Genomic DNA, 12,900 nt, shown 5'->3' with positions numbered 1-12,900 from the left:
AAAGTGTCCCTAGACCCAGGAAAACTACACAAGAGCTAAAGTAAATCAGAAATAAAATTCAAAATAAGCACAGAGCAAACGCCTGGCTCCAGAACTAGGAGTTCAAAGCTGTTTCTGGGCTTTACCATAAAGGGCTGAAACAGGGACACAGCGGCTCACTGAGGGCTGCCCTAGGCGAGCTATTTTGTGCCCTGCTCAGGATTTGCAGCTCTCTTTAGCCTTAAGTATGAGCCTCTAGCTAGTTAAAAGTTCTTAAACACTAACCTGATGACTTCTTAGGGTGATTGCAAGGTATTTAGGGGATGTTTCTACTATCAATTGGCTGCAAGAGGCAGGTCAGAACTTCAGATCTGAGCAATCTCAGCAAATCCCTCTACTGAAATGTGGGTTGTGACTTCAACTTACTTGAATGGATGGCCTTCTTCTGACTTCTGCACAGCTTGAATGACAGACTTGTAGACTCTGAAGCTGATGGTGACGGAGAGAAGAGCCAGGATGAGGTAAGAGACCACACTGATAACACTGAATGCTGCCAGGGAGAGCAGCATGATCAGCGTGGTACCAAAGACAAAGCCAGTCTTCTTCACATCTCGCCAGAAAATCAGATCACGTACTGCCAAGAGAGAGGGAGTAGAAGTTAGAAAAACCAGGACCACCCCACCTGTGCTGTACATGCAGCAGAGCAGAGCGCTCACCAGCACATATATGCACCTATGTGCCTACTTCAGAGATGAGAGACTAGGCATTTATTATGGCTACTGGGTCCAATGGGGTAAAGTGTCATCAAACTTTTTTTGGCAGAAAAGTTAATAGAGGCGGTCAACGCAGTGACTCTATGGCAGACTGCCTGTTTACCAAGTGAGGTCCTGAGTTCTACAGGGTAGGGGTGGTAAGGACAAAGCAGACAGAAACATCTTGATAGGTGTTGACTACATGAAGCAAACAAGTCAGACAGTGTCAGGATGTTGAGACAGGAGGATCACTAGAGACCAGAGTTCACCAGAATAGACAACACAGCAAGACCCCATCTTAATCAGTCCATTAAATGAAGTAGACAATGCTTCTAAAATGGTTAGATCCCAGACCCAAAGCCACATACTAAGTGAGATGTACAAGTTGGGGTAAGAGAGAAAATGTTGATAAAAACAGACCATCTCTACTTGGAATGAAACACCAGTCTTGTCTTAATCTGAAAACAGAAGGGTTGTAAGTAGGAGACTATGAACTTACCCAAACCATGTGTGTACATGCATAGGATTGGGAATCCAGGGTCTTATGCATGCTGAGTAAAAGTACTACTTTCCTACTGAGTTATAGATTTGTGTCCCTTTAAGGCATTGTTTTTAAAATAACTTTTAATTGATACATATGGGTGTGGTGCAGATGTGTGGAGGCCAGAGGAGAGGCGCCAGTGTCATTTTTGAAACAGGGTTTCTCTGTGTAGACCTGGCTGTCCTGGAACTCACAGAAACCCACCTGCCTTTACCTCCCGAGTGCTGGGATTAAAGGCAAACAAGCCAGGCAGTGGTGGCGTAGGCCTTTAATCCCAGCACTCAGGAGTCAGAGGCAGGTGGATCTGAGTTAGAGGCCAGCCTGGTCTACAAAATGAGTTCTGCACAGCCAGGACTGTTACAAAGAGAAACCTTGTCTCAAAAAACAAAACAAAAAAACCAAACAACAACAAAAAACAAAATGACAACAAAAAACAGGGTCTCTCACTGTTCTGGAGCTTGCTAATCAGGTTATGCTGAGACCCAGGACTCCACCTGTCTCTCCTCTCCTTCCCCAGCACTGGGATTATAAACCACACTACTATACCCCAGCACCCTCCTCCTCTCCTTCTTACCCTAACGTGGATTCTAGGGATTAAACTCAGGCCCAGCACTTTACTGACTGAGCCATCTAGCTCTTTAGTATTCTGGCACCTCTTTATTTTTGGTTTTGCTATTTTGGTTTATTTTTTGTACCCCAATCTTGAGCCCCTGAACTCCTAAGAGCTGGGATTGAATGCCTGTGACACACACCTGGCCATACTTTTTTTTTTTCCCTTAAGACAGGGTCTTGCTAAATTGCCTAGTCTGGCCTTATAAAGATGGATGAGGCATCTAGAGTTGGACAGATCTGAGTCTTAGTAATGTATTTTTTTCTGAGACAGGGTTTCTCTGTGTAGCTTTAGAGCCTCTCCTGGAACTTGCTCTGTAGACTAGGCTGGCCTCGAACTCACAGAGATCTCCGTGGCTCTGCCTCCCAAGTGCTGGGATTAAAGGTGTGCGCCACCACCGCCTGACTTGTCTGCCTTCTAAGCCATCCTTCACTGTAAAGTGAAGAAAATGGAATCTTCTCCCCAAAGCTGTTCCCAGGAGAACATAAGGCCAGTGCAGGTAGAGTGCATTATGACCTACGTGGAATAAGTTCACTCACTTGACTGGGAAGGGGAGGCTCTGTGACTCCTGGTGGGAACAGTTGCAGTGGTTTCTCAAATCAGGGGGAAAATGGGTGCTGCTCAGGTGCACATGACTGAAGTAAGACTATCCAAGAAAAATGAACAGAACCAGACCTACTTAAGAAAGCTAGTACTAAGTAGGATAATTCCTACAGTCAGAGTTCAGGCACATACAAATGTTAAACTTGACATGTCTGTTAAGTGTAGCTTCAACACAAAATGCAGAGAGGCTCCATGTCACCACCAGCAGAACAACCAGATGACACATGCTCCTGGATATGATACATCAGAGAAGAACACAATACTGCTTCTATAGAATTCCAGCCTCAAATACATAGCTTGTATTTAAAGAGAAAATAACCAGACAAATGCAACTGGAGAAATATTCTACAAAATAACTCATCGATGTTCTTAAAAACTAGTGTAAAATATAAACAAAGGGGGCTGGAGGAGAGATGGCTTAGAGGTTAAAAGCATGGCTGCTTGATCTTCCAGAAGACCCGAGTTCAGTTCCCAGAATTCACAGGGTAGCTCACAATTGCCTGGAACTGAAGTTCCAGGGGATCTAATGACCTCTTCTGGCCTCAATGGGCACCAGGCACAGACACGGTGCACATATATTCATGCAGGCAAAACACTCATATAAATAAAACTAATATATAAAAGTTTTTACAAAGAAAGAAAAACAAATAGACTTCCACACTGCACAAGTTGGAAAAGGCCACTGTGTCCTGATGGACTTTACTGCCATCTGCTGGAAAGCTGTCATACAAGGTAGTCAGACCTACAATGATTACACATGTGACTAGTGCCACCTACAGTTATACAGAATATAAAGTGCACAGCAGTACAGAGAGGCCCTGGGTTCAGCCTTAAAATAATCATTGGAGTTAGGGTCTAGGTCAAGAGGATTTACTGATGGAAAGACAGGACAGCAGATAAAGGACATTAATACATGATTTTATACATCAAACTTCACAGCGTGTTCCTTTGCTTCATTCAGGCCCCAGCCTGCAGTCATTTCCTTTCCTACACACTGTATACCCTTACAGCTTTATTTCTCCTCAGAGCACTCCCCACCTTACGTACTTCTTCTAACAGGCTCTTCAAATCTATGACAGGCCCAGCTCATAACCAAGGGCCAGTGTGACCACAACTGCCATTCACTTCCTGATCTTGGCCCTCACATGGGAATATGCCAAGTGGAGACTAAGCTTTCTCAGCACAGCACCAAGGGAACTGGCAAGACCTTTTGAAACTCTTACCTCTCTGAATCTCTGGTAGTTACGAGGAAGAAAAATAGGAAAAATGTGAGAAACAGGGCAGCTGTTAAGGTTTAATATGTGAAGCAGTTAGACTGGGTGCTCAGGTTACGACCAGGAGACCAGCAAGAACCTGCAATGGTTTTGTTTCCATAAATGTATTTTTATTTTTATCCATTTGTTCCCACTGCTTTAAAATAGAAAATTAGCTACGTACGGTGGTGTACACCTGCAATCCCAGACCTTGAGGGTGAAAGCAGAAGGGTCAGGAGTTCAAGGTTATTTCCACATCCTGAGCCAGCTGAAATTAGAGGCACACACAAATTACCTGGAATATGTGGTGCTAAGGATCAAACTAGGGACTTCCTGTGTGCTAGGCAGGCACTCTATCAACTGAGCTACATCTCCCCTTCCCACATTTCTCACTTTTTATTTTTGAGGCTGGCCTTGGGGTTCTGAGCATCTTGCTGACCCAGCTTCTTGAATAGCTGTGATTACAAGGCCTGTGCCACCAGGTATATCTCTTTCAAGGGATGGGAAAGGAGACCAGAGTGGGTAACAGGGTGTGAATCTGACCAAAATACATTACATATATGAGTGAAATGTCACAAAGGAATTCATCATTTGCTTTTCTTTAGCTGATAATGTACAAACAGATTCTGAAGCACATGGGTTTGCAACCTTTGCCATCGATTAGCTGGGTAATTTGGGACAAGATGCAGAATTTCTGTATGTTGGGTTCTCACTGTAAAATACAGTAACGTCCTTATAGGGATGCTGCAGGACTGAATGGGTGAATGTGGAAACACCAGCGCACTGCTGAGTAGGTAGCTAGTGCCTAATATTAGCTACGATTACTTAATGGGCTGCCAGTCTCAGCACACTTACGATGGAAAACTGATGAGCAAAAGTTTGCTACAGAGCAATAAAGATTTGTTTCCTTTTTTGTACTGTTGCTAACAGGATATAAAATTAATATTGAGGGACTGGAAAGGAATTTTTAACTAAATATCTTTAAAAAACATATACTTGGAGCTAGGCGTGGTGGTGCATGTTGTTAATCCCAGCACTCAGGAGGCAGAGGCAGGCAGATCTGAGTTCATGGTAAGCCTGGTCTTCAGAGTGAGTTCCAGGGCTACACAGAGAAACCTTGTCTTGAAAAACAAAATAAAACAACAAATTTTATTTAAAGATTTTTTTTTTCATGTGTAATCTGTGCTATGTACTGTTGGTGTGTGCAGTTTCCATGGAAGCCAGAAGACAACACTGGATCTCATGGGAACTGTAGTTACAGATGGTTGTGAGCTGCCACGTGGGTGCTGGGAATCAAACCCCTGTCCTCTGGAAGAGCAGCCAGTGCTCTTAACTACTGAGCCATCTCTAGTCTAATTAGTTATTTTTCTCTGTTTCTGATGCAGAGCCTCTGTCCTGAGAATATTTATGTTGCTGGTGAATTATAAGCGATTCCTCCCTACTTCCCAAGTCTTCTATAATATGGCTGTGATGGCCATTCTTGTTTGTCAGTTTGACTACATCAACTTAAAATCCAAGTAGCTGGGTACACTTATGAAGGATTTTTTCATTTGAAGTGGGAAGACTCACTTTTAATATGGATTTTTTGAGATGGGAAGATCTACCTTTAATCTGGGCCACATGTTCTGTTAGCAGCCTATATAAAGGACATGGAAGAAAAAAAAACTTTAGATCTTTGTCTGTTCTCCCTCTCGCTGGAAAGTCTATTCCTTCACTGGCATTAAAACTTACTTTTTTGAGATTCTGATGGACTCTGAAGTCCAGCTAAGATGTCCAGCCTCATGGACTGAACAACTACTGGATTCTTACATCTTCTGTTGGCAGATAGCTAATGTTAGACTAGCTGAACCAGAGCAGGTAAGCCATTTTAATAAATCCCCTTCGTGTGTGTGTGTGTGTGTGTGTGTGTGTGTGTGTGTGTGTGTGTACTCACACACTATTTTTTTCATTCTATAAGTTCTGTTTCTCTAGCAAACCCTGACTAATACAGTGGCCATACTACTTTAAAAAAAATGTTTAAATATAAAAATAGACTTATTCACAATCCTTGAGCAGTTACCATTCCTTCAAAAAATTCATTATAAACAAAAAGCAAATGGGGCTCAGTGGTTAAGAGTGATTGCTATTCTTTTAAGGGACCAGAGTTCAATTCTCAGCACTAATAGCAAGCAGCTCACAGCTTTATCTCCAGCTCCAGGGAATCTGATGCCCTCTTCTGGCCTCTACAGGCACTTGTGTACACATAGAGCGCGTGTGCGCGCGCGCGCACACACACACACACACACACACACACACAAAGTAAATCTAAAAACAACAAAAATCACCAACTACTACAGTAGCTTGAGTCAAAAGAAAAACAAAACATTTAATCTCATGTGCAATATACAACTTAAAACCAGCATTAGCACAGGAAATTCGGCCAGACAACAAACATCTCTAGTGATTTCTAATGATAAAACTGCAGCTTCAATGATACTGACATGCAAACAACAGCATGACTTAATGTCTATTCACAATAAAGTGTCCTATTTATCTCTACGAGATCTAGATCTCATCTGGACTTCCCTTTTCAGGACACTGTACTGTTGCTGCTGCTAGACAAAAAAGAAAATATACTAAGGAAAGCCCAGTTGAGTGTGCCTACAGAAACCCATGTTCAATCCTCAGCAAAGTCGGGGAACAATCAGGGAACGTTTTGTATTTCTGGCTTTTTATTTTACATTCATTCATGCATTCATTTAGTGTGCATGTGTGATATCAGACACTTTCAGGGATTGGTGTTCTCCTTCAACCATGTGGGTTCTGGGCATGAACTCAGGTCCGGTTTGGCCTTTATCTGCTGAGTTATGTCAATGGCATTCCTTGGCCTCGTATATTGGTTCATAAACTTAGGGAAAAGAAAAGCTGCCTGCCACAAATTATATAAACTGATATGAACTCGCTCTGTAGACCAGGCTGGCCTTGAACTCACAGAGATCCTCCCTGCCTCTGTCTCCTGAGTGCTGGGATTAAAAGTGGGTGCCGCTAGTCCATTTTTAACAACACTAGTCAGAACTGCTAAGCAGGGTCACAAAATTTTCCAATCTAATCTGTTCATCTGTTTCAGACTGTTTGATACTAGAATCTGACAGTTCTAAACAGGATTCACAAACCTGCAACACTCAGATTGCCACTGTTACCCATCTCAGCACTAACAAAGTCCTTCCTCTCTTGCCCACAGAGATCATCAGAGCCTGCCTGGGTCAGTGCTATACCTAAGCGCTGCCTAGAGAATGTATTTCTGTTTTGAAGGCTGCCTCATGCGAAGCATCCTAGTTATTCCTCCTCCATCTTCTGGTCTCACTGAAAGATACATGGTCAGTAGTTGACCTAGTTTTTGTCAGCTGCTTTGATCACTTGGTATCAATACTGTGTATCTGGTGAGATCCACACTGCCGCTTTCTGTTTCTCAAACAACATCCAAACTCGTTTTCTGGTTCTTAGCTGCTAGGAGGTACATGGCATGTGCACCTTTCCTGCCCCAAGTGCTTTTCTGTTTTGCTGCCTTGGCTGCTCCGAGCTGGGGAGCATACCAAGCTGCTGCTTCTCATTTTAACTCTTCCTGTGAAGTTAACTCTGGATATTCTGACCACGGTCTGTTTTGCAGCAATCGACTCATAATGCCTCTCTCACAAATCAACTATTTCTTCCTCAGTAAGTAGCCTAGGGCTGCTTCTGGTCTCTTTCGAGCCATCACTTAAGAGTAGATGTGAAGCCGGGCGGTGGTGGCGCACGCCTTTAATCCCAGCACTCTGGAGGCAGAGGCAGGCGGATCTCTGTGAGTTTGAGGCCAGGCCGGGATCCAAAGCTACATAGAGAAACCTTGTCTCGAAAAACAAAACAAAACCAAAACAAAAAATAAATAAATAAAAGAGAGAAGATGTGTAAACTCTGCAGTCAAGCGCTCACCTCTCGGGCATGCTCTCAAACACCTGGATCCTGTACTGCCGCCTCCTGTCTGCATCAGGCCCCCTTCCTGGCAGAGCAGCCGGAAGCACGGCGTCCAGCAGCAGTTTCCCATCGCATGCTGCCCAGGCACCACCCGCCGCATTGGTCCGTCCTGGAGACCTCTGCTAAGGCGGCCGTTATTGCAGTAGCCTCGAGAAGCCACGCGAACAGAAAGCGCACAGTGCCCCAAGGGAGCAACTCCTGGAACCCACACCAGGCCCAAGGCATTATTTTTATTATTATTGAAAAAAGAAAAAAAAAGTTTTCTATCTCTTGCTAAAGAGATTAAAGGATGCTAGCTGCAGTAACTATAATACACCAAAAGAGGGAGCTGCCGTGGCTCGTGGCAGTCTCACGAGATGGAAGCCGCCCCTCGGCAAATTTCAGTCGGGAGCAGCAGCTGTGACCCTTGCTGATTTCCTGATCCATTTATTTGCTGTATTACCAAATTTAGGCAAAGAGTTTGATTTTAAGCTCAGTTTGATTTTAACCTATTATCCCCAAGGGTCAACAGAATTTAATCTACTCTCCCAAGCAGAATTTTCTGTGTAGTCCTAGAATTTACTCTGTAAACCAGGCTGTCCTCAAATTCAGAGATCTGCCTGTCTCTGCCTCCCGAATGCTGGGACCAAAGGCATGTGCTACCACCCAAGCATTTTTTTTTTTTTTGTTATTTTTTTGTTTTTGTTTTTAGAGCCAGGGTTTCTCTGTAGCTTTGGAGCCTGTCCTGGAACTCACTCTGTAGACCAGGCTGGCCTCGATCTCAAGGAGATCCGCCTGGCTCTGCCTCCGCGTGCTGGGATTAAAGGTGTGTGCCACCACTGCTGCCCAGCTCCACCCAAGCATTAAGTGTAGAAAATGCTTATTCTGAAAAAGTAAAACTGACAGAACTCCAACTCTTAACTTCATTTTTAAAGAACAGTTCAGAATTTACACGTTTTATTTATTTTTTTTTTTGCAGTCTTTTGTTTTAACCTGCCAACATTCAATACATCTAAGAAAATTCAGGTGGGGGAAAGTCAGGCTGGGTGGCTAGGTTGGTTGACTAGTTTATAGAGTAGGGACACCAACTAGTGACCTTCCTCAGTCCCCTGAGTGCTGGGATCACAGTCCTTTGCTACCTGCCTGGCTAAAGACAGGCTTTGACTACAAAAGGGAACACTGGTCATTAATAAAGAGGTATGCTAGCCAGGCGTGGTGGCAGAGGCAGGCAGATCTCTGAGTTTGAGGCCAGCTTTGTTTACAGAGTGCATTCCAAGAAAGTCAAAACAACAGAAAGAAAGCCTGTGGAATGCTCAATGACAGGCACTTGCCTTTAACCATGCTAGGGTCAAAAGTTTATAATATAGTCACCAAGTATATGTACAATATGGACATCTTTTCAATTCCATCAGTGTATAGAAAAGACCACACTTTCCCTAATGTACCTTTCTCATTGTGGAGTTTGGACCCCCGTCCCCGTCCCCTCCCAAAGCCCACTGGTTATGAGGCAGCTTTAACAGGGAGGTGAGGCCTAGTGGAGGTCTGAGGTTATGGCGTATTGAGGAGACTGTGGGACAGCTTTCTCCTTCTGTGTCCTGGCCGTCAAGCTGGCAGCTCTGCTTCAGCACATCTGCCCTGCAATGGGTGATGCCACAGGCCCGAGAGCAACCCAGGCAACTGAGAGCCAAACCAACCTTTTCTGTTAGTTCAGCAGACTAACCCCACCGTCTCTCCACTCTCTGCTCCAGTTCTTTTACTCTACAGGCCCACACAGATGTAACTGACATAGTTCACATTATTTTATGCTGCCCTTTTCATGGAGCACAATTTCTGAGATTTGTTTATACTGATGCAAGCACCAAAAAAAAAAAAAACCAGCCATGTCCGGCTATCGAGACGGCTCAGCAGCTAAGACCATTTGCTGCCAAGTCTGGCAGACTTGGGTTCCATCTCTGGGACCCACATGATAGAAGTAGAGGACTGACTCACAAGTTGTCCCATGACCACACACAACTATGTCAAGGGACATTTGTCCCCTTACTGATAAATTACTATTTCCAGCTTCACGACATTATTACTAACACTGCCGTGAAGAAAAATCTTTGTGAAGGAGTTTTTACTCTTCTACAGTAGAGCTTCTAGTTCACAGGGCAAATGGGTATTGTTTTTTAAGAATCTGCCCAACTTTCCTTACACTCTCAGCCACAGTCCATGAGACTCATTGTTCTACCACCTCACCTTCACTGGGGACTGTCTTTAAATTTAGCCATTAGAATGTATGGATAATAGCAAAGCTACACAGTAAAACCCTGTCTTGAAAAACCAAAAATAAACTAAAAATAAAATGTATGGATAGTTGTGGAGGCCCAAATTACTCAAAGTCCGAGAATCTGAGCTTGTTTTACCCAGCAGGGCTGCATAAGGGGATGATTGGACCACGGGCGTGGTTACCAGGTGTTTGGAAGGGTCTATACTTGGCTGTGCAGGGTGCTTTGATCTAGCAAGGGGGAGGTCTTTTGCCCCGCCCCTTGGCATTGTTAAAAAGCCCTTTTGAATAAATGGAAAAGGCCATTGGGTATTAACCCAGGTCCTCCCGAAGCTATCCTGTGTTTCTCTCTTTCCTCTCGTCATCTAGATCTCTTTCTAATATTTCTTATCTCTCTCCCCTCCTCATAGGAACCCGGGAAAAGATGGGAGCTGGCCTCCCACAGATGGTGATAACTGTTTAAATTGTGTGAGATTGAGTGTTGGACACATTTACACTGTCTTACCAGTCATTTGTGTAAAGTTCTTTTGGGAAGTACCATTAATCTGTACAGTCCAGTTTCTGATAGTCTAATAGATATACTATGGCAAGTATTTTCTCAAAGCAGTGCTTACTAGTAATGCCTTTCATTACACAAAAAAATTAATTTTGATAAAGTCTAACTAACTTATTTTGACTATAGTGCACCCAATGACCTAAGAACTCTTTCCCTAGTCCCAAACCATGAAGATACTCTTTTCTTCTCTCCCTTTCAAACAGAGCCTTGCTATTCAGCCCGGGCTGAACTCAGTCCTCTTACCTAACCTTAGGTATATGCCACCACCCTGGCCTTGTAAGATTTTTTTTTTAAGTTCTTATATTTACTGATTGATTTTCAATTAACTTTGCATACCATGTGATGTTAGGACTGGTGGGCAACATGCTAAGACACCATCTAAGACTTGTCACTTGGTTTACATGTCCTGTACAGAATGCCCTCCTGTGCTCAAATATGAAAAGATCCTGTGATTAGGATAGGCTAGTCACTGAAGTAAGCTACCACATGAGAGGACTAGAGACTAGAACCTAAGAGAAGCTCCAGAAGCTAAACATGTCCACCACTCCCCTCTCCAGTAAGAGTGGAGAGCTAGGGTGAAAGAGATGGTTTAGCCATTAGAAGTGCAGCTTTTGCAGAGGACTGAATTTCAGTTCCTAGCACCGACATGCAGTGGCTCACTAGCCCAGAGGTTCTGGTGCCCTTTCCTGACCTTTGCAGGTACCTGCACTCGTGTGTACAAAACACACAGACACACATAGGTTTTCTACTTGTTTTTGAGACAGGATATCACTATGTAGATCAGGCTGGCCCCAAACTCAGAGATCCACCTGTCTCTGACTCCTAAGTGCTGGGATTAAAGGTGTGTGCCACCATGCCTAGCCCTAAATCTTTTTTTTTTTTTTTTAATTACCTAAAATTTTAAAGAGTGTGTGTGTGTGTGTGTGTATGTATACATGAATCCAAGTGGCTGGTGAAGCCATAGTTACAGGTGGTTGTGAGTCACCCAATGTGGGTGCTGGGACTGAACTTGGGTTTCTGCAAGGGCAGTGCATGCTCTTAACCACTAAAGCTACCTCTCCAGCTATCTGCCACCAACTCTTACCAAAATAAATAAAAAGTATAAAGTAGACAGCAGGCAGTATTCTCATCTGAGCCATCTTCCCAGCTCCTATTCTGTGTCTTGAGACAAGATTTCTCTGTGTGTAGCCCAGGCTGATCTTGAACTCAAGAGATCTGCCTGCCTCTGCCTCCCGAGTGCTAACATTAATAGTATGTGCCACCACTGCCAGGTTTTCTAGCATGTCTTAAAAATATTGGTTAATTAAAAAACACGTGGGTGCTGGGTATCAAACCTTGGTCTTTTGCAACAAGTATTCTAAGCCACCAAGTCATCTCTCCAGCCCTTTTGAGTTAAATATGATTTTAAGTGGAATTGTTTTTGTATGGGGGGGGGGGTTGGCAGAGTCCAGTAGCTCTTCCTGGTTTGCAACTCCCTATCCCTCTTTATAGTCTTTAGAGCATTGGACCTCTTGGAGCTGGAGTCATAGGTGATTGCTGACTCATCTGTCCATCCCCTGAGTATTTTATTGTAGTTCTGGGGATCAAACCCAGGGCCTTGTGCACACTAGACATATGCTTTATTACTTACATTTTGAACATTAACCAGTGTCTCTCCTGTAATTTTGTTAAATTCATTTATCAGTGCTAGTGGTTGTTTTATAGATTCTGTAGGATGGATTCCTTCCTTCTTTTATGCTCTATTTTTTTTTTCCTTTTAGAGTTATTTATAAGTGTACTTTCTATGTGTGTGCTCCAAGTGAGTGCAGGTCACCTGTGGAGGCCAGAGTTGGATCCCTCTGGAGTTCAACTTACAGGCTGTTATGCTTTGCCTGACATGGGTACTGGGAACTAAACTTGGGTCTTCTATAAGAGCAGCAAGAGCTCTTAGTTGATGAACCATCTCTCTCTAGTCCATTTTTTTTTTTCTCATATAGGGTTTCATGATGTAGCACAGGCTGGGATTGAGCTCACTGTCATGCATCAAAGACAGAGGACAACTTGTGGGAGTTGGTTCTCTCTTCCTATCATGTGGGTTCAGGGGGACTGAACTCAAGTTGTCAGGCTTACCATTCTGACAGTCTTGGCCTCGAATTCTTGATTCTTTTGCCTTTGTTGCTTGATGAGACTGATGTAATTTTTCTTTCTGGAAAACTTCCTTTAGCAGTTTTGTAGTCTAGATTGCCCATAACAAATCCCCTTAATCTCACATCTAAAAAAACACTTTCATTATTAAAGACTTGTTTTTATTTCATGTATAAGAGTATTTATGTGTATGTATGTGTACCACATTATGTGCAGCACCCACAGAGGCCATCCTCTACAGGAACAA

General features: G+C 43.5%; 1 protein-coding gene across 7 annotated transcripts in view; it reads right to left on the bottom strand.

The window, feature by feature from the left end:
* Positions 1–12,900, bottom strand: part of Rtn3 (reticulon 3) — a 69,444-nt gene that overhangs the window by 9,189 nt on the left and 47,355 nt on the right. For 6 of the 7 annotated variants that reach the window (XM_037207631.1, XM_028853684.2, XM_028853687.2 and 3 more), the window contains one exon: positions 406–613. In XM_037207631.1, the coding sequence (XP_037063526.1) occupies positions 406–613 (208 nt within the window). Of the gene's footprint in view, positions 1–405; positions 614–7,686; positions 7,844–12,900 lie in introns of those variants that run through there. The other variant, XM_037207630.1, reaches the window with a different exon arrangement.

Source organism: Peromyscus leucopus, chromosome 1 (assembly GCF_004664715.2).
Source record: "Peromyscus leucopus breed LL Stock chromosome 1, UCI_PerLeu_2.1, whole genome shotgun sequence".
NCBI classification, from domain to species: domain Eukaryota; kingdom Metazoa; phylum Chordata; class Mammalia; order Rodentia; family Cricetidae; genus Peromyscus; species Peromyscus leucopus.
Note: the sequence above shows the minus strand (reverse complement) of the source record. Positions and strands in the feature narration are given on the sequence as shown.